The 19561-nt window shown below is 56.7% G+C and overlaps 2 protein-coding genes across 4 annotated transcripts; one reads left to right on the forward strand and one right to left on the reverse strand.

Moving 5' to 3' along the window:
* On the forward strand, positions 1848-7555 carry PSMC3 (proteasome 26S subunit, ATPase 3). Of its 2 annotated transcripts, none has more exons than XM_003122809.3 (12): positions 1848-2130; positions 2364-2447; positions 3020-3145; positions 3581-3685; positions 3786-3848; positions 4107-4244; positions 4684-4827; positions 4956-5104; positions 5823-5919; positions 6145-6290; positions 7133-7214; positions 7370-7555. In XM_003122809.3, the coding sequence occupies exons 1-12, from the start codon at positions 2056-2058 to the stop codon at positions 7478-7480; spliced, it is 1320 nt and encodes a 439-aa protein (XP_003122857.1). In that variant the 5' UTR covers positions 1848-2055; the 3' UTR covers positions 7481-7555. The 2 variants fall into 2 exon arrangements, with proteins under 2 accessions (XP_003122857.1, XP_005660979.1); XM_005660922.3 differs by having other exon boundaries at positions 2083-2130; positions 2368-2447.
* Positions 10394-19302, reverse strand: SLC39A13 (solute carrier family 39 member 13). Of its 2 annotated transcripts, none has more exons than XM_003122808.6 (10): positions 19183-19302; positions 17429-17737; positions 14396-14509; positions 13971-14095; positions 13487-13591; positions 13286-13375; positions 12480-12530; positions 12031-12163; positions 11751-11850; positions 10394-11564 (listed from the first exon to the last, which is right to left on the reverse strand). In XM_003122808.6, exons 2-10 carry the CDS (start codon positions 17727-17729, stop codon positions 11489-11491), a joined length of 1095 nt encoding a protein of 364 aa, XP_003122856.1. In that variant the 5' UTR covers positions 17730-17737; positions 19183-19302; the 3' UTR covers positions 10394-11488. The 2 variants fall into 2 exon arrangements, with proteins under 2 accessions (XP_003122856.1, XP_020940830.1); XM_021085171.1 differs by lacking the exon at positions 19183-19302 and adding an exon at positions 17927-17972.

Genomic DNA, 19561 nt, shown 5'->3' on the forward strand with positions numbered 1-19561 from the left:
CCTAAAAAGAAAAAGAAGAAAACTTGAAGTAGCAAAGGTGAGGGGTGGTGGTGAAGAAAATATCCTGGAAAGACCATTCTAGGTAGGAGCAGACATAGCCTGGTCTCAGAGAAGCAAGGAGGCCTGTAACTGATGAGGGAGGCGAGGAGTGGGGGTCAAGGTCCTGGAGAAAGTCGTGGGGGAATGAAAACCCCCAGGGCCCTGTGGGCCATTGTAGGGACTTTGGCTCTTACTCTGAGTGAATCATGTAGCTGCTACAGAATTGTGAACAGAGTGACACAATCTGACTAGTTTTCCATTATGGCTCAGTGGTAACAAACCCAACTAGTACCCATGGCCCTGCTCAGTTGGTTAAGGATCCGGCATTGCTGCAAAGCCTCGGTGTAGGTCCCAGATAAGGTTCAGATCTGGTGTTGCTGTGGCTGTGGTGTAAGCCAAAGCTGCAACTCCAATTCAACCCCTAGCCAGGGAACTTCCATATGCTATGGGTGCAGCCATAAAAAGAAAAAAAAAAAAAAAAAAAGGATATTTATGGAGGTGGGAAGTCTCCAATATCTGTAGAGTAAATTGACAAACTGGAAACCCAGGAATGCTGATGGTTTAGCTTCATCAAAATCATAAGGCCTGAGAACCAGGAGAGCTGATAGTGTAAATTCTAGTCTGAAAGCCAGCAGGTACAAGACCCTAGAAGAAAGAGGCTGATGTTTCAGTTCAAGTCTCAATCCTGAAAAAGACCCATGTGCCAGTTCAAGGCAGTCAGGCAGGAAGAGTTCCCTCTTTCCCTGGGGATAGTCAGCCTTTTTGTGCTAGTCAGATCTTCAACTGATTGGATGAGGCCCACCCTCTTTTAGGGAATCCCCTAATTCTTTTTTTTTTTTTTCAGGGCTCCACTCGTGGCATATGGAGGTTCCCGGGGCTAGGGCTGGAGGTGTAGCCACTGGCCTATGCCACAGCCACAGCAACGACAGATCCGAGCCACATCTATGACCTACACCACAGGTCAGGCAACACAGAGTCCTTAAACCACTGAGCGAGGCCAGGGATGGAACCTGCGTCCTCATGAATGCTAGTCAGATTCATTTCCCATGAACCACAATGGGAACTCCCATTTTTTTTATTTTATAAGGGCCACACCTGCAGCATACTGAAGTTTCCAGGCTAGGGGTCAAATCGAAGCTGCAGCTGCCGGCCTAAGCTACAGCTACAATGCCAGATCTGAGCCACATCAGTGACCTACCAAGAGGCTTGCAGCAACGCCTCTTAGCCCACTGGGCCAGACCAGGGATCAAACCTGCATCCTCCGGGATACTAGTCAGTTGGTAATTGCTGAGCCACAACAGGAACTCCATTAAGAGAATTCCCTAATTCTTAACTGGGCCAGTTTCTGAGGTTGAAAGCCCCCCTTCAAAAATGGCTTTTCAGGGGTTCCTGTTGTGGTGTAGCGGAAACAAATCCGACTAGTATTCCTGAAGATGCGGGTTCATCCCTTGCTTTGCTCACTGGGCTGGGGTTCTGGCTTGGCCGCGAGCTGCGGTGTGGGCCGCAAATGAGGCTATGATACCGAGTTGCTGTGGTTGTGGCTCCGACTCCACCCCTAGCCTGGGAACTTCCATTTGCCGGGAATGCACCCCTCGCCCTCGCTCCCGCCCGCGCCAAAAGCAGCAAAAGAGCCTTTTCATGCGCCCGCTGGACTAGGACTACATTGCCCAAAGGCCGTCTCGTTCCCCTCTTTTCTCCTTCCTCTTACGTTTTTACATCAAGGCCACGCCCCTCTGCGCGTGTCAGCCAATAGCGCATTACCTCTTGCGATGGCATAAACAGGACGAGGGCGGGAACGGTTCCGGAGCCTTAGGGGCGGGTCCTGTGGCCCGGGCCTCGTCTTTTGAATCGCAGACGCAGATTCGCTGTGGTAACGCGGCGCAAGCTAATTCTGTCAAGAGTCAGGACTTGGAGAAAGAGGGCTGGCGTTAGTCAAGCGCAGGAGTTAAGAAAGACATTATTAATCTCTCGCCCCGGCTGCTGTCCGGTTTAATCTTCAACCTTCTCCTCCAGGAAATGAATCTGCTGCCGCAGCTCGAGAGTCCAGTGACTCGGCAGGAGAAGATGGCGACGGTGTGGGATGAGGCTGAGGTGCGCGGCGGGAGAGCTTGGGGTCTTGGAGCCAGGGGCCAGCGTAGAGATGCTCTTGTCAGGAGGGGAGGCGGTGGCTGGGGGCGGGGGGGGTCAAGAGCTAGCCCGGTCCGGGGGTTGGGGCCGCTGGGGATGTGGGCAAGGGTCTTATGGTTTTATGGATGAGGAAACTGAGGCTGAGCTCACAGTCATCAGTTAGCTGCCCTGAGTTTAATAAAAAAATTTTTTCACAGCAAGATGGAATCGGGGAGGAAGTACTCAAGATGTCCACAGAAGAGATCGTGCAGCGCACACGGCTGCTGGACAGTGAAATCAAGGTGGGCGCACAACCCCTGATCCCAGCTGCTACTCTCACGTCTTTCTCGACCTCCCTAGGGGCGGTGTGGGGACCGCCCTCTGACCAGGAAAAGAGAGAAGAAAACTAAGCTTTAAAAGGGACCAGAAGAGAGGGTAGCAGGAGACCAGGCCTGAGAGGAGGACTCATCAGACTGCCTTTCCCAGCGAGGTCTTTCAGTCTTCCCCTGGAGAATCCCTTTTTTAGGAAGTCCCCGTTTTACAGATGAAGAAACTGAGGCTCACAGAGGTTTTTTTTTACTCTGGTGAAGTACACAGCCTGTAACAAAAGGCAGAAGCTAAAATCTCTGTTTGGTTGACTAAAGTCATGTTCTTTTTCCCTTTACTCCAGCTATTTCGCCAGGAGGTGTCCAGACTGGCCTCCTGTTTTGACCTCTGCTGGTTGTGGACACAGCCTGAGCTTTCAGGGAGCCTTAGAGCTGAGAGCACCGGTGCAGGAGGGTCCCTTGGGCAACCTGGACTTCACTAGTTACAAGGCCTTAGGACAAGCTGAGAGCTAAGGCTGAATGTTTGCTTCCACTTACCCCTACCCCAGATCATGAAGAGTGAAGTGTTACGAGTCACCCACGAACTCCAAGCCATGAAGGACAAGATCAAAGAGAACAGTGAGAAAATCAAAGTGAATAAGACCCTGCCGTACCTGGTCTCCAACGTCATCGAGGTGTGTGTGTATGTGGAGGGGAAGAGAGAGGGTCACTGGGGCTTGGAGATAACCTGCAAGGGGACCATTGGGGAAAGAGTGGGTGGGCGTTTGGAGGCCTAATCGCATGTAAGGGGCATCCTTTTTAGGGTTTCCTTTGTAGAGTGAATTTCCAGGGGAGATACATGGGGCTGAAGAGGCCTCCTCACGTTTCCTTTCCTACTGGCTGTTTTTCCTTGAGGGGTAGATGACCTCCGTGCAGAGAAGCAACACCTGAACAGAATCTTAACCAATCCTCTGGCTTATTAACTACACCTTTGCTGGGCTCAGGGCTAGTCTGAGGCGTGAGATAGGGGTGGCCAGTCCTGTGAGTATTCTCGGCTCCAGGAGTACTGGGCTCTGGAGAGGTCAGGGGGCTGAGCAGGGCTTCTTGAGCTGAGCTTTTTCCTTTCCCAGCTTCTGGACGTTGATCCCAATGACCAAGAGGAAGATGGTGCCAATATTGACCTGGATTCCCAGAGGAAGGGCAAGTGTGCAGTGATCAAAACCTCTACACGACAGGTGAGGCTGGTTTCAACTGTAGGATGGGTCTATGGGGGACAGGACTAGGGAGCCTTACTGAAGGCAGTTACTGAGTCTGCACCTGGAATCTTTCCTACAGACATACTTTCTACCTGTGATTGGGTTGGTGGATGCTGAAAAGCTGAAGCCAGGAGACTTGGTGGTGAGTGGTGTCCCTGAACCCAGACAGGGCTTTTCCAGTGAGCTTTCTCCCATCAGCCGGCTGAGCCCCTGCCCCAGCCCAGGTCACTCTTGGTCCCGAATGTCTGCAGAGCAGCCCGGAGAGCCTGTCTGCCTGCCCTTTGATTCATGTGTTGCCCAGTCCCTTACCCTTCCTTTCACTCTATAGACACCTGTCATCTAGCCACTTAGGTAGGCCCTGAGCTGGGCCAAATCTCACACCTTTGTGCTGTGTGCCCAGGGTGTGAACAAAGACTCCTACCTGATCCTGGAGACCCTGCCCACAGAGTATGACTCGAGGGTGAAGGCCATGGAGGTGGACGAGAGGCCCACAGAGCAATACAGTGACATCGGGGGCCTGGACAAGCAGATTCAGGAGGTGAGGGAGGCACCGCAGCCTCGACAGCCTTTAGTGTTTTTCTGCTTCATTGCCCAGAGCACTTCCCCCCGCACCGTGCCTCTTACTCTCCTGGTCCCGTAGGGAGGCAAGGAGGAGGCCATGTAACAGTTTAGGAGAGTGAGAGCTGGAGAGATTGAGTGACTTGCCCAGGGTCATGGAAGTCTAGGGCCACAGCCAGGACTGGAACCCAGACGCCTTGTTCCTAGCCCAGTGACTTTCTGCCATATCCTGCTGTTCCTGGGGACTCCATAACCAGCCTTGGGGGCAGCGAGCATTCTGGGTCCTCTGACTGTGAGGGGAGAGGGCAGTGTCCTTGAATTGGAGGAGGAGGGCTGCAGATAGGAGTTGAAGCCATTCCGGTTGGGCTGTAGAAGCCCTCAGGGCTTCACTCTCCTCACCCAGGACTTCTCCCTGGCAGCTGGTGGAGGCCATTGTCCTGCCAATGAACCACAAGGAGAAGTTTGAGAACTTGGGGATCCAGCCTCCAAAGGGGGTGCTGATGTACGGGCCCCCAGGTACAGGGAAGACCTTGCTGGCCCGGGCCTGTGCTGCACAGACCAAGGTGAGTGCTTTGGGAGGGATGAAGAGGGAGATGGTGGGAGTTTAAGCTCTGCCCCATACATGGGCTCAAATCAGGGGGCCTCTCGTCATGCCTTCGGCCTGCTTCCCTCAACCCCACCCCCACCCTAGGCCACCTTCCTGAAGTTGGCGGGCCCCCAGCTGGTGCAGATGTTCATTGGGGATGGTGCCAAGCTGGTCCGGGACGCCTTTGCTCTGGCCAAGGAGAAAGCGCCGTCTATCATCTTCATTGATGAGCTGGATGCCATTGGTACCAAGCGGTAAGGGGGTGCTGGGTGCCACCAGGTCATTGTTCTAAATTCCACCTCTCCCTCCCCGTTCCCTACTCCCCCCTAGGATGATGGCAGCCCTGTTCTTGTGGTTATATTTCTTAAATTGTCTTGTAACTAGCTTCCTTGCTTCATTTCTTTTCCTCTGAATATCTGTGGTCCCTCAGGCCAACAGATCTTGCTTTCCTTTCCTGGGCTTCCCCGTTGCTCTTGGGGATAAATGCTAGGTTTGCTGTGGCCTGCAGACCCCCCTGCGGCTGTCCCTGCCCTCACCTTCCCACTCCCTGCACAGCATCCCCTGGGTTTGCAGGCCCGGGCTGGTGGGAGAGACTTTATACCTGCTATTTTCTCTCTGGGGTGTGCTTTTCCTTTTTCCCTGTTCTCCATTGGTCAGGGGCCCAGCTGATGTGTTTTCAGCTTGAGGGACATTACCTTGGGGACATCTGCCAGGGCTCCCTATTTCACACCACGTCTGGGCCAGATCTCTGTATTTTTAAGTTTCAGTTCGATTTGTGGGTTTTGGTTAATTTTATCCTCAGCCTGACCCTGATCCCAGGAGCTTCTTCAGTCTGTGACACCATTTCTGTGCCACTCCCTGGCCTGGGGGCCTCAAGTCGAATGAGACTTTACCTGCCCTGCATGGGTTGGGTTGAGTTTCTGGTGGTGGAGGAGGGGAGGCCTCTCCTGACTTGGGTCTCCTGTGCCCCAGCTTTGACAGCGAGAAGGCCGGAGACCGGGAGGTGCAGAGGACGATGCTGGAGCTTCTGAACCAGCTGGATGGATTCCAGCCCAACACCCAAGTGAAGGTGAGTATCGTCACGTCACAGGTGAAGAACATGGGGCTTAAGGTCAGGGGATCTTTGTTATCTAATTGGTGCAGCTGGAATGAGGATTAGGGTATGTTGTGAATATCTTCTGCCATTTCACCTGATGGTGCCTGGGCAGCCTCTTTGCCTGTCGTGGCCGTGGCAGTTGCCTGTCTCTGAACCCCTTCCTCCTTAGTTCAGCTTGTTGCTTCTCCCCTTGCTCAGGTGATTGCAGCCACTAACAGGGTGGACATCCTGGACCCTGCCCTTCTCCGCTCAGGCCGCCTGGACCGCAAGATTGAGTTCCCGATGCCCAACGAGGAGGCCCGGGCCAGAATCATGCAGATCCACTCCCGAAAGATGAACGTCAGGTGGGCGAAGAAACAAGCAAGGCACTGAGACATGAGAGGCAGCCGCAGAGCCATCTCTGTTCTCTTTGTACTGACCTTCCCCGGGCCCCACCCCACCCCCCATGGCGCATTCACACAGAGCGCCCTTCGGTGTGCCGCCTCCATTTCTCCCCAGATGCCTGGCGCAGGACCTTGCTGGAGCCCAGGCCCTAATTCTAGGTGCTCTGCTCTGTAGAGTCCACCTCTCCCACCTCCCCCACCCCGGCCCCATAATTGGAAGGCATGCAGGCCAGAAGCATTGTTTCCTGGCCTCCCCCACCCCAGCAGGCGAGCATAGCCCAACATGGCCCAGGGAAGTTGTGCCAGGGGCCAGATGGACCTGGGTTTGGATCTGTGTGACTGTCATCAGGTGGCGTAGCCTCTCGAAGCCTCAGTTTTATTATTTGGGTCTTGGGGGTGAGGGCTCCGATCTCACGGGGCTCTGGAGTCTCAGGTGCAGTACTTGGCACGAGACGAGTAGGTGGCGGCTGCAGCACTGTGCTGACGCACGGCCTGTGCTGCTCGGAGATGGAGGGATGGCCGCCTTTGTCTCCACAACTTCCTGTTCCTTGGCCTCAGGCCAGATCCATGCCTGGAGTCTCAGGTGGATTTCTAGAAGGCTAGAGCACACGGGACCCTGGAAATAACCTGGTCTTACCCTCCCCATCTCACACGGAAAAGAGAATAAGGCACAAGTGGGGAAGGGACTCACCCGTGATCATGGTGCATTGACCTCGCTGCTCAGTGGGGCACGTGGGTGGATATCAGCTCCTCCCGTCCCCTCCCATAAGTAACTGAGGCCTGTTGCATCTCTCCACCCCCAGTCCCGACGTGAACTACGAGGAGCTGGCCCGCTGTACAGATGACTTCAACGGGGCCCAGTGCAAGGCTGTGTGTGTGGAGGCGGTGAGTGGTGGGTGGGTGGACAGGGTGCGGTCGTCTGGCTGGTGGAGGGTGCTGAAGAGGAAGAGGCTGAGAAGGCAAAGGCCTCTGGGATCCAGGTGGGGAGCCAGGTGAGGGTGTGGGGAGGCATCCTAGAGCCTGTCTGTCCTCGGGCGCAGGGCATGATCGCGCTGCGCAGGGGCGCCACAGAGCTCACCCACGAGGACTACATGGAGGGCATCCTGGAGGTCCAGGCTAAGAAGAAGGCCAACCTGCAGTACTACGCCTAGGCTCGCCGCCACACCTGCTGTCTGGTCTGTTGCTGGTCAAGACTCGTAATAAAGGATGGTTTCAGGTTCCTGCCACCTGTCTGTCTGCCATCCCCGGGCTCTGCGTGGAGCAGTGGAGGCACGTGCAGGAGGCCCCTTCCTCAGGTGCTGCTGCCTGGAAACTTGAGACAGTGGGGGCCTCAAACCAGTTGTCGGGGTGAGGCCCTCAGGGAATGGCGTGTGCTACAGCTGTTCCTGCGCCTTCTGCCTCCCCCACCGTGTCCCTCCAGACCCCTCTCTCCACACTCCTGCCCCCCCACCTCGCTGCACTTTTGAGGGTAATGGCACTGTAGCTCTAGCATGAGGGGCCTGAAGAGAAACCAGACTAGTCTTTCCTTTTTGAATGTTGGTGCTCTGGCCCTTGGCCTTGCTTCCTTGGGAAGCCAGGCTCTGGGTCTTTGCCCCCTTGTTTCCTGGTTTCCTGGCTCCCAAGCCTCTTGTTTCTCTACACGTTGCGTTTAGCTCTGTCGGCCCATTTCCTCTGGTTGAAAAATGAACCTTGAGCAGGATCTACTCAGAGCCCTGCTAGGCCTAAGCAGTGGTCATGCTGTGTTCTCTACCTCCCCCAGTCCCGCCTTCAGCCCCACTCCTGTCAGGCCCATATCCTGTCACCTTCCTTCAGGATCTTACTAGTCTTCTTTCTGCCAGCCTTCCAGCTCCCCCACCTCAGACCTGCCCTGGTGTGGTTCACCGCTCATTGAAGGCTCACCCTGGACCAGGTGCTATGCAGGTCTTTGTGTAATTTTATCTGGTTAACCTCAGGAACTACCAACAGGGTGACCCCATTTTATAGATGCATTTGAGCCTACGGGCAAAGATGGCACAACTCTTGGGTGGGCATAGGTAGGATTCAAACCCAGGTCTGAGAATGAAACCTACTTTATATTGTGCTGTCTTCAGCAGCTCTGACCACCCCTGAATGGCCTTTCAAAGCAGCAGCCCTTCAGAGCTCTCTGTCAGCTCTCACTTGCTCTCTGGCAAAAGCCCTTTCTCATCCTTTTCCCATCACCTCCCCAGAAGGGACGTGCCCAGAGTGACTGAATGCCACCTAGGTGGAGTTCCCCTTCCTCTGGTCACACTGCCCCCAAGCCGCCATCCTGAGTGGGTGCATGTCCATTGCTCTCTCCTTGGTGATCCCACTGGCTTCCCATCCCTCCAAGGAGCCCCAGCAGAGTTTCTGAAGTGCTCAGGTTCTGTCCCTGCCCTGTCTCAGCTGTCCCCCACTCCCACATCACCCCCTGCCCTCGCATCATCTATAAATGGGGCTGCACTGCCTCCTTCAGTGGGCTGAGTACCAGGGCTGCATGTGCATCTGCCGCCCAGCAGGGGCCCAACACGGGGAGCCCCCCACCCCCACCCCCCCCCGGCTCAGGAGGGGAGGGGCTGGTGGGACAGCCTTGGGCTCCTTGCTTGGTTCCATTAGGCCTGGACCTCCAGGTCCTGAGTGTGGCACAATCAGATGAAGTAGATCCCTTTCTGCTGAAGGTACTGAGTCGGAGCCAAGCACTCTCCGCTGAGGATACAGCCAGCTGGGGCTTCATAGCTCTTGGACCAGCCTCCCTCAGCCAGCAGCCTGCTAAAGGTGGGAGAGAAAACTGTGGGACTCCCCCTCCCCCTTCTTCTAGTAGCACGCAGCATATTCAGAGGTGAGCATGTGGTTTAGAATAAAGAGCTGGGGAGTTCCCGTCGTGGTGCAGTGGTTAACGAATCCGACTAGGAACCATGAGGTTGCGGGTTCGGTCCCTGCCCTTGCTCAGTGGGTTAACGATCCGGCGTTGCCTCGAGCTGTGGTGTAGGTTGCAGACTCGGCTCGGATCCCGTGTTGCTGTGGCTCTGGTGTAGGCCAGTGGCTACAGCTCCGATTCGACCCCTAGCCTGGGGACCTCCATATGCCACAGGGCGGCCCAAAGAAATAGCAAAAAAAAAAAAAAAGAATAAAGAGCTGGAGTTCCACCGTGGTGCAGCGGAAACGAATCTGACTAGGAACCATGAAGTTGTGGGTTCGATCCCTGGCCTTGCTCAGTGGGTTAAGGATCTGGCGTTGCCGTGAACTGTGGTGTAGGTTGCAGACTCGGCTTGGATCCTGCATTGCTGAGGCTGTGGCAAAGGCTGGCAGCTGTAACTCTGATTAGACCCCTAGCCTGGGAACCTCCATATGCCTCGAGTGTGGCCCTAAAAAAAGCTCATTTTCCTTTGTTTTTAATGAAAAATAATATCATGGAGACCAAACCTGGAGATGGCTTTGGAAGGAGCTCCCTTCTGTGGTTAAGATACTCAGGGGACAGGCCAGGAAAAAGCCCTTGGTTCGTAGGTCTAGAAAATGAGGACACCATCCTTAGGGGTGACGTGAGCTATAGTGGCAGAGAGCCAGGCTTGTTTTATTGTGACAAAAAGCTAACAAGGGAGTTCCCGTCGTGGCGCGGTGGTTAACGAATCTGACTAGGAACCATGAGGTTGCGGGTTCGATCCCTGCCCTTGCTCAGTGGGTCAACGATCCAGCGTTGCCGTGAGCTGTGGTGTAGGTTGCAGACTCGGCTTGGATCCTGCATTGCCGTGGCTCTGGCGTAGGCCAGTGGCTACAGCTCCGATTCGACCCCTAGCCTGGGAACCTCCATATGCCGCGAGTGCGGCCCAAAGAAATAGCAAAAAAAGACCCCCCCCCAAAAAAAAAGCTAACAAGCCAGAGAAACGTGTATACCCTGTTCTGAAAAGCACCCCAAAAGTACCAGAGATAAACAGGCAAAGCAGAAGAGGGGGAAGGTAGGCATGAGGGCGGAGACTGGCTGGGCAGCCTGCAGGAGCAGTGGCCCGCAGGGCAGCCAACCTGGCTGGCGCACGGGGTGACCACAGGCTGTGATGTGCAGAACAGAGGGAGCCAGTTTCTGTATATTTATTCGCATCTCATCTATACAAATATTTACAGATACAAACGGAACCACAGCAAAACTGCTGTAAAACCATTCAGACCCTCTTGATGGCTACTTCTCAGGACGCCCACAGTCAGTGGAGCAGCAGGGCTGCAGCCTGGCTGTGGAGTGGGCCAGCTGAGTACCTGGGCGTCAGCCAAGGGAAATAGCTGGGGATTATGGCTTCAGCATTCTCCCAGAGCGCATTCCTGAGTGCTGACAACGTGGGGCCCGAGCTGGGAGGGGCAGCTGTGGCTCACTCTCTTCCTGCCCCCAGAGTGTCTGCCTGGACCCTGTGCTGGCACGAGCATCTCTGAGCGGACCAAGAGGCCTTTCTGGCCTGGGGCTGCTCACCACCCTGCTGGCTGCTGTTTGGCAGCTGGAGGTGACAAGAGCTGCAGGCGCTGCCAGGGAACATTTGCTGGGGGAGCAGGAGCTGGCCCAGGGCAGGCAACCATGAGGAATAGGTCTTAGAAAGCAGCTCCCAGCTCCATGCCCAGAGGGGTAGGACTGTCAGTGCTGAGTGGGGTGTGGGGGGCTACCCGAGCACCTGCCTCCCGTCTTTGGCCTTGGGGCTGGGGAAGGAAGGGCCAGGACGCTGGACACAGCAAAACGAAGGTGCCCCAGCCCTCGTCCCTGGCTGCCTGGGGCTAAGTGCACGCATGGAGGGGTTTACTTTCTCAGGTCAGGGACCCAGGAGGCCCCAGCCCCCACCCCAGCCCTGGCGTGAGACAGCTATGGGGCTCTGTGGGCTGCCCTCACTCCTCTTAGGGTCCTGGTGTGGGGAGGCCCCATGGCTCCTGCTCCTCATTGCCAACTCCAGGAGGCGCAAGACGGCAGGGTAGCAAGGAGAGACCACAGGGTGGCTGGGGGCAGGCGTGGGCTTCAGGCCCCAGGGCCAGCACACGAGGAGTCACAGTGTCGGTCTCTCTCTCACACGCACACACACCAGCCTCTTCTCTGGTAGGAGGCTTGTTCGCTTGCTGTCTGCCTCACACACACACACAGTCACAGAATGAATCCGAGTCTCTTATTGCTGCAGGGGGTGGGGTGTCAGGGATGGTTACTCAACGAAGAGAGAAAACAGCACCATCACTACGATGCCCGTGCAGAGCAGAAGCACTTGCTGCAGGGAGTGCCTGTGGGGAGAGGGGCCCACCTGAGGGGAGGTCCAGATGACCACTCTGGGCCCCAGTGGGGCCAGATCCCCCAGGAGCCTCAGGTTTGGGCATGTACACCAAGCCCGCTGCACCAGCTCAGGGGTGGCAGGGCTGAGAGGGAGGGGGTAGAGGCCCTGCAAAGAGCAGTCCCCATGGGTGGCTCACCACGGATCGTCTTCCTCCAAGAGGTCAGGCAGCACGTTCACCAGGGCGATGTAGAGAAAGCCACCAGAGGTGAAGGGCAGGATCCAGGCTACTGTCTCCTCTGCAGCAGGAGGAGAAGCCTTGACTGGCGAGGAGTCCTGAGGTCATGTGTGCTGCACCCCCACCCGCAGGGTGGACTGGGGCAGAACCCGGCCTGGATACCAGGGTCAGGGCAGCTGCGCCTTTGGCTGGGGCCCCTCTTCTGACCGCCACCTGCCACCACCACCCACCACGCCCGTACCTACTCCCTTGGGGGACTGTGTACAGATGGCGAAGCAGGCGCCCAGCAGGCCCCCCATTGCCGTCGAGAGCTGCAGCTTGGCTGCGCTCCATCGGTCAAAGCCGGCCCGGAGCAGGATGGCAAAGTCGCCCACCTGAGGGGAGGTCCAGACGATCACTCTGGGCCCCAGTGGGGCCAGATCCCCTGGGAGTCTCAGGCATGGGCATGTACACCGAGCCCCCTATACCAGCCCCATCGCTGGGACCCACCCCCAGCCCTCATTCCCTTGGTTGGGCCCCAATCTCAAGGGCGCTGGAGCGCGACTGAAATGGTGCCTGCAGCCTAGTAGGCTGAGCAGCTGCGGGCCTCCACGCTCCAGCTCCCCAACCACTGCTGGGCAGCCCCACCCCAGCTCCTTCCCCGCAGCTCCACGCCCACATGGCCGATCAGGGGAACCCTCTGGCGCTCACCTCATGGGGAATCTCATGCAGCAGGATAGCCATGGTGGTCAGGAACCCGATCTGCAGGGAGGGGAGTCTGTGGGGTCTGTGCCAAGGACTAGAGCACCCACTTGTCTGCTCATTCTACAAATATTTTCTCTGCACTGAGTGCCCTGGCTGGATACCATTTGGCTACTAGAATATAGCAGCGAATAAAACAGACAAGGAACCTTCCCTGAGAAGCTAACAGCCTGGAGGGGAGAGGCAAGGACTGAGTAAACACACAGGGACCCATGTAAGGACACACCGTGCCAAGTGCTATGGGTGAAAGGAGGGCCTGGGTGCCATTGGACAGGAGGGGCCTAATTGAGATGAGGGGTCAGCAAAGGCCTCTTTGAGGAAGTGCATTTTGCTCTGAGGCCTGAAGGATGAGGAGCTAGCTGTTCAAAGAGTGGGAGAAAGAACATGCCAAGCAGAGGCACGAGTGAGGTGGAGGCCATGGGAGAGGAAAGAGCTTGGGGTCAAAGCATAGAGGGCAGGGGGAGGAGGCGGGGGGAGAAGCATCAAGAAGCAGGCAGGGGCCAAATGTAGCAGCTTGGCAGAGGCCTGTGATCCCAACAAGGAGTGTTTATAGCAAGGAGAAGGGATCAGTGGTTGAGACAAAAGGAGACCATGTCCAGGAGAGCAGCAGGGAGGCTTAGATGCGGGTGTTGAGGGAGGGAGCTGGAAGGAGATTGAGTGGGGACACCTGGTCTGGAGGCAGAGCCACCTGGTCAACACAGGCACCATCACTCCCACCACACGGCCTGGGCCCCAGCTGCCCCAACCCCACTCACCTTCTTGCTCACAAGGAAGCTGGCAGCCACAGCCAGCCCATGAGTGAAGTTGTCTATGGTGTTGGCCAGCAGGTTGAGATAGCCACTGACCTGGGTGTGGGGAGAGAGAGCCGGGCTGAGTTGGGCAAGCTGGACTGAGCCGGGCCAGCCACTCAGGGTGGGGCGGCTGCAGGAGGAGGGGACCCTGAGTGGGCCACTCACTTTGATGTTCCGGACCACGGCGCTCAGGCCGGGCTCTGCAGCCGGCTGGGCCAGAGAGTGGCCTCCATTGAGCGCGGCAGCAGCTGCGGGGTCTTTGCTGGGGGCCTAGGGCCAGGAAAAGGAGGGAGAGGTGACATTAGATGCCCCCCCCTCCACTTGGCCATGGTAGACAAGGGGAGCAAGAGATGGAGAAACAGACAAGAAGTACCCCTTTTATTTGTCTAGACTTTGCTGTCCAGTCATCCGGGAGCCCCCAAACCCAGCAGCCCCTCTGTCACCTGCACTGCTGTCACTGTCAGTCTGTGACAGCACGCCACACGCCAGGGGCTGATCATCCCCCGGTCCTTCCAAACGGGCTGGCCAGAGCTCCCAGAAAGGGCCAAGAGACCCTCTTTTCAGGACTTGATTCAGAGCCTGGGCCTCCAGGCCTGGGCACCGCCATAGAACAGGCTGACCTGTGTAGGCGCTGGGGTCTGGGGCTCACCTGGCTAGTCGCCTCCTTCTCCTTGCCGTCCAAGAACATCTTCTCCAACGCCAGGAATGTCAGGAAGCCAGCAATGACCCAAAGTCCCAGTTGCTGCTGCTGCTGTAGGCTCTGCCCCTCACCACCTGCAGGGGGTAGTACTGACAGGCCAAGCCCGGCCAGGGCCACAGAAGGGGGCCATTTGGAATGGGACCTAGTCCAGGGCAGTGACAGGGGCAGGGTACCAGGACTAGCTGGTAGCTGGAACCTAGGGACATCCATAGGGACTTGGGCACTGGGACCAGGACAAGTTCCCCGCCAGATGCCCAGAACCCCTCTTGCAGTCATTCTGCAGATTGGGCAGGACCTAGGCCATCCCTGGGCATGGGCACCGGTGTCCACACTCCCCTACTGCTCTCCTGCCCCCAGCCTGTGGCCTCACTCACCAGGGCCGGCGCTGTACGTGTAGGCCCACGCCTCAGGCAGCAGGTGGAGAAACACATTGCCCAGGAGTCCTCCCAAGGCAAAGCTGAGCAGCTGCTTCAGGCGCCAGGCCCCAGCTGTAAGACAGAGATGCAGGACTTGGGAGCTGAGCCACCAGAGCCTCTGGCCTGACCTCTGGCCCATCTAGCTGACTGGGCTCCTAGTGTGATCCCAGACAGACTGTGAGTCCCTGAGAGGCTGGATGTGGGCTGCTGGCCTTCCTGGGTCCCCCACCCCCCAGGCCCAGCAACAGCTGGCGCTCAGCAGGACTACACCACAACCTGCTGGGCCACTGTGGAGCCACAGCTCTTCAGGGTTAAGAGACTGGACCTGGGAGTTCCCCTGTGGCACACTGAGTTAAGGACTCGACATTGTCACTGCAGCAGCTTGGGTCAATGCTGTGGCACGGGTTTGAACCCTGACCCAGGAACTTCCACATGCCATGGGCACAGCCGAAAAAAAACAAAAGACAGGGCTTGGGAGCTGGACAGGTCCCAGTTCCCCACCCTCTAGCTGCTAACCTTGGGCAGATTACTTCCAGGAGGCAGTTTCATCAAACTGTGGACAACTGTAGTATCTACCTGATAGTGATCTTGTGGAAATTAAATAATAATACATACAGCAAGTGCTTTTTTTTGGCCACACCCATGGCATGCAGAAGCTCCAAAGCCAGGGATTGAAACCTGCATCACAGCAATGACAATGCCAGATCCTTTACCCACTAGGCCACCAGGGAACTCCACAAGTGCTTATTAAATGGAAATTTTTCTCAGCTACTGTGTTTGTTTTTGTTTTTGTTGTTGTTGTTTTGCTTTTTAGGGCCACACCTGTGGCATATAGAAGTCCCCAGGCTAGGGGTCTAATTGGAGCTACAGCTCCGAACCTATGCCACAGCCATAGTAATGCCAGATTCCAGCTGTGTCTGCGATCTACACTACAGCTCACGGCAACACCGGATCCTTAACTCACTGAGCGAGGCCAGGGATTGAACCCGCATCCTCATGGATACTAGTTGGATTTGTTTCTGCTGAGACACAACGGGAGCTCCCTCAGCTACTGTTACTTTCCAAAAAGTGACTTGAGGACTTTTTTTTTTTTCTTTTTCGGCCATCCTTGCAGAATATGGAAGTTCCTAGGCCAAGGATCAAATCCAAGTTGGGAGCTGTGATCTACACCACAGCTGCAGCAACACTGTATCCTGAACCACTTCACCGGGTCAGGAATCAAACTGGCATCTCCACAGAGACAAGCCAGATCATTAACCCACTGTGCCACAGCAGGAACTCCAGATTTGAGGACTTTTGCAGCCTTGCAATATCCAGAGTTGGAAGTTCCCTAAGGGGGCCATGTCGAATCTCTTGATTAGATAGACAAACTGAGGCCCAGAGGGCAGAGGCAGCTTGGTGGTGGGACGGAATCCCAGGAGAAGCTGCCACTTCCAGGCTATGTGACCTTGGGCTCCTCAAAGAACTTCTCTGTGCTTCTGCTTCCCCATTTGTAAAATGAGATAATAATCCAGGTCCTCCCTAGGTTGACCTCGCAGGGATGCTATGAGAGGGGCTGATCCGACACACAAGTCATTGGGGCTGTGTCCACAGCTGTGGTGCCAGCCCTCAGCCCAGTGCCTGGCAGAGATGTGTTCATAACCATCTGCTGAATGCACAGTTCCTGAACCTGGCAGGCACCACAGGCCCCTGGGACCCTCATTTCAAAGATTCCTGGGGCCCTGGTCCAAACCTACTATGTCATACTCTTTTTCTTTCTTTCTTTTTTTTTTTTTGCTTTTTAGGGCCGCACCCACGGCATATGGAGGTTTCCAGGCTAGGGGTCGAATGGGAGCTACGGCTGCTGGCCTACGCCAGAGCCACAACAACACCAGATCCAAGCCGCCTCCATGACATACACCTCAGCTCATGGCGATGTCAGATCCTTAACCCACTGAGTGAGGCCAGGGACTGAACCCGCATCCTCATGGGTTCATTAATGGCTGAGCCATGAAGGGAACTCCTACTATGTCATACCCTTGGGTGGGAGTGACAGGCACCTGCATTTTTAGCAGCTCCCCATCTGATCTTATTTTTCATTTTTCATTACAGCATGTCTCTTATGGATAGACAGCACATGCACACAACACAAAAGGGCAGCCAAGGAAAAGCCTCCGCCAGGCCTGTGCCCACCTCCCAGATCCCCTCCCCAGAGGCAGGCCGGCTACCAGCCTCTGGCATGTTCGTGGGTTAAGGGTGCCCCAGCGGCTCTGGGTTTGAGCACCCTTCAGCACTATGAGTCGGGACTTAAGGGAGAGGCAATGCTTCGCTTGCCTCAGCACCCAGGACCCAGCACAGAGCCCTTGCCTGGCTCCGGGCAGTCTTCTAAGTGCTTTACTAACATCAGTTCATTTAATCTCCACAGTAACACCTATGAGGTAGCTACTACTACTATCCCCATTTTTTTTTTTCTTTTAAGGTTGGGCATTTGGAGTTTCCCGTGGCTCAATGGGATCAGCATATGCTTGCTTGGGAGCACTGGGACACAGGTTTGATGCCGCGCCCAGCACAGTGAGTTAAAGATCCAGTGTTGCGGCTCAGATCTGATTCCTGAGGGTGGCCAAAAAACCACAAAACAAACAAACAAACAAACAAAAAATAAGGTTGGGCGCTTGAGGCAGAGTGAAGTTAAGAAACTTGCCCAATGCCACCCAACCCTTAGATGCAGAGCCAAGATCTGAACCCATGCAGCCTGGCATCCATACTTCCAGCCTCGCCTCTTGCTTCTCGGTGAATGTTGGCCGACTTTCACTGTTTCAGAATAAACCAGTGCACAAACAAATGGACAAATGAGCACAGCTCACTGGACCCAGGTGAGGAATTATGCTCTGTCCCCACCCTTACTTCAGACACACTGTGACTCGGGACACGGGACCCGGCTCTCCCAGAAAGAGCAGCAGCATGTTTCCCATGCTGCCGGCTGCCCCTGGGAGCCAGAGGAGGGTCACTCACCTTCCGAGCGCAGCGTGGTCCCCATCTCCAAGGGAATGACGAGCAACGGAAAGACCCCGCTGAGCCCCACCAAAAGTGAGCCCAGGAGGGAGCAGATCCAGGTGTCCAGCCTCTCTCCGCTCAGCAGGGCCCCCCAGGACTCACTTTCCTTACTGTCCAGGCGACAGGCCGCTGCCACCCCCTGGCTCCGGAGGGCCTGTTGGGATCCCCCAGCCCCTCCCAGGAGCTCCAGGGCAAGAGCAGTGAGCAAGAGGAGCCTTTGTCCTGCCATGCCACAGCCAGGGCAGGGACATCCAGGCATGCCACGTGCTGAAAAACACAAAGGCCACTTACGTGAGCTGCCACCCTTGGCCGCACACCTGCTTAGGAAACGTGGCATCTTAACCCTCCCCCCACTCCCAGAGGCCTTGGCACCGGCCCTCCTGCCTGCCTCCCCCTGGGGCCTCTGAGGACCCGAATGATGGGTGCATGGAGCAAAGCGGCTCTGCCCCTCCTCACCTCACTCCCAAGGACCACACATTTTTTCCTTGGGAGCCACTTCCAGACTGTGTGTCAGCCTGTCCGCCTGAGGCTAAACTTTCCTTAATGACAGGGTGAGGCGCTGGCTAGGTTCCCCTCAGCCACTGGCAGGCCTGGCCCAGCTGGATGTCTGGCTGCCAGGGGAGGCTTTGGGCCGGGATGTCCTCCAGTGAAGCACCCCCAGGGACAGAGGCCGGCACCACCTAGCTTGGTGGGGCAATAGGAGGAGTGCAGGTGGGGAAACCAACCAGCTGATCTAGATTAGGATCATTAGGGCTTCTTCCTAGGAAATGGGCCAAACAGGAGGTGGGACTGAAGACAGAGGCTCCTTCAGTTAGGAGCTGCCTCACAGATGTATAGAGCACAGGCTTTGAAGACCTGCCCTTGACTTTGTGCTCTGAGCTTATAGCTGCTGGTTGGGGGTAAATCCCTGAAGACTCTCTCTGAGCCTCAGTCTCCTTCTCTGTAGGATGGAGAGAATTTGCCTCCCTCACACAAATGAGATGAGCTTGCTAAACAGGTGAGCATGCCTGGCATGGATCAGGCACAGAAAGCCCTCCTTATGCTGCTGGGACCCAGGAGCAGTGGACACCTGGAGTGCACCCAGCGGATGGATCACAGGACCTGGATGTGAGTCAACCAAGAGGGAAGTACAAATCTGGAAACTCAGGCATGAGGTTTAAATGTGGTCTTCCCTGCCTCATGCTGGCTGTGACCTTGAGCCAGTGATGGCCGTGCCTCAGTTTTCCGCATTTGCTGATGGAGTTGGGAAGGGGGCGGGGGCGGGGGCGGGGGCGGAAAGCAGCTGTTAAAGATGCTCCAGTCTAGGCTCTCCAGGCCTTAAATCCGCAGGGCTCCACTGGGGACCAAAAAGCAGGACTGAGCCAGGCCTGACTTGGAGGCGGCGGCGGGTCACTTAAAGGTTAGAGGACCACAAGTTTGGAACAGAAGAGAGGGTACCGAGGGAGTCAGCAAGCGGAGAGAAAGGAGAAAGCAAGGAGCGGGAGAGTCAGGAGTGGAGAGCTGGAGAGTGGGAGATGGATGCGGAAGGGGAGAGAGAGGGAGAGATGAGGAGCGACGCGTGGGGAGCCGGGAGAAGAGCCCAAGGAAGTTGAATTCCCGGGCTCTGGGCAAGAGGCCCAGGTCTGATCTAGACAAGCCGGGCCGAAGTCAACGGGATGGGCAGGGTTTGTCCCGCCTGGGGCATGGGCCCTGAGGGTCGGGCGGTCACTCACCTTGCGGCGGCAGCGGCGGCGCTACGGGCGGCCCCGGCCATCCAGCTGCGGAGCCCCGCCCCGCCCCGGGTCTGCCCCGCCCGGCCCGGCCACCCGGCCCCCGGCCCGGAGCCGCCCCCCGCGCGCGGCCACGTCACACGGGACCTGTCCGGAACCCGACGCGCCGCGCGCCGCGGGGTAGTGGGGGAGCGGCCGTCGGAGCGCGCTTCCGCCTCGCGGCCATGGGGGACCCGGGCGGCTGGCGCACTTCCGCTCCGGCCGGACCGGGCACAGCGGGGAGGGTCGAGCGGAAGTGGGAGCCCGCTGGACACCGCACTCGGTCGGGCTAGGCAGGGCGTAGGCGGCGGCCTTCTAGGGACCACGAGCGGCCGGGTGGCTG

Source organism: Sus scrofa, chromosome 2 (genome assembly GCF_000003025.6).
Source record: "Sus scrofa isolate TJ Tabasco breed Duroc chromosome 2, Sscrofa11.1, whole genome shotgun sequence".
In the NCBI taxonomy this organism is placed as follows: domain Eukaryota; kingdom Metazoa; phylum Chordata; class Mammalia; order Artiodactyla; family Suidae; genus Sus; species Sus scrofa.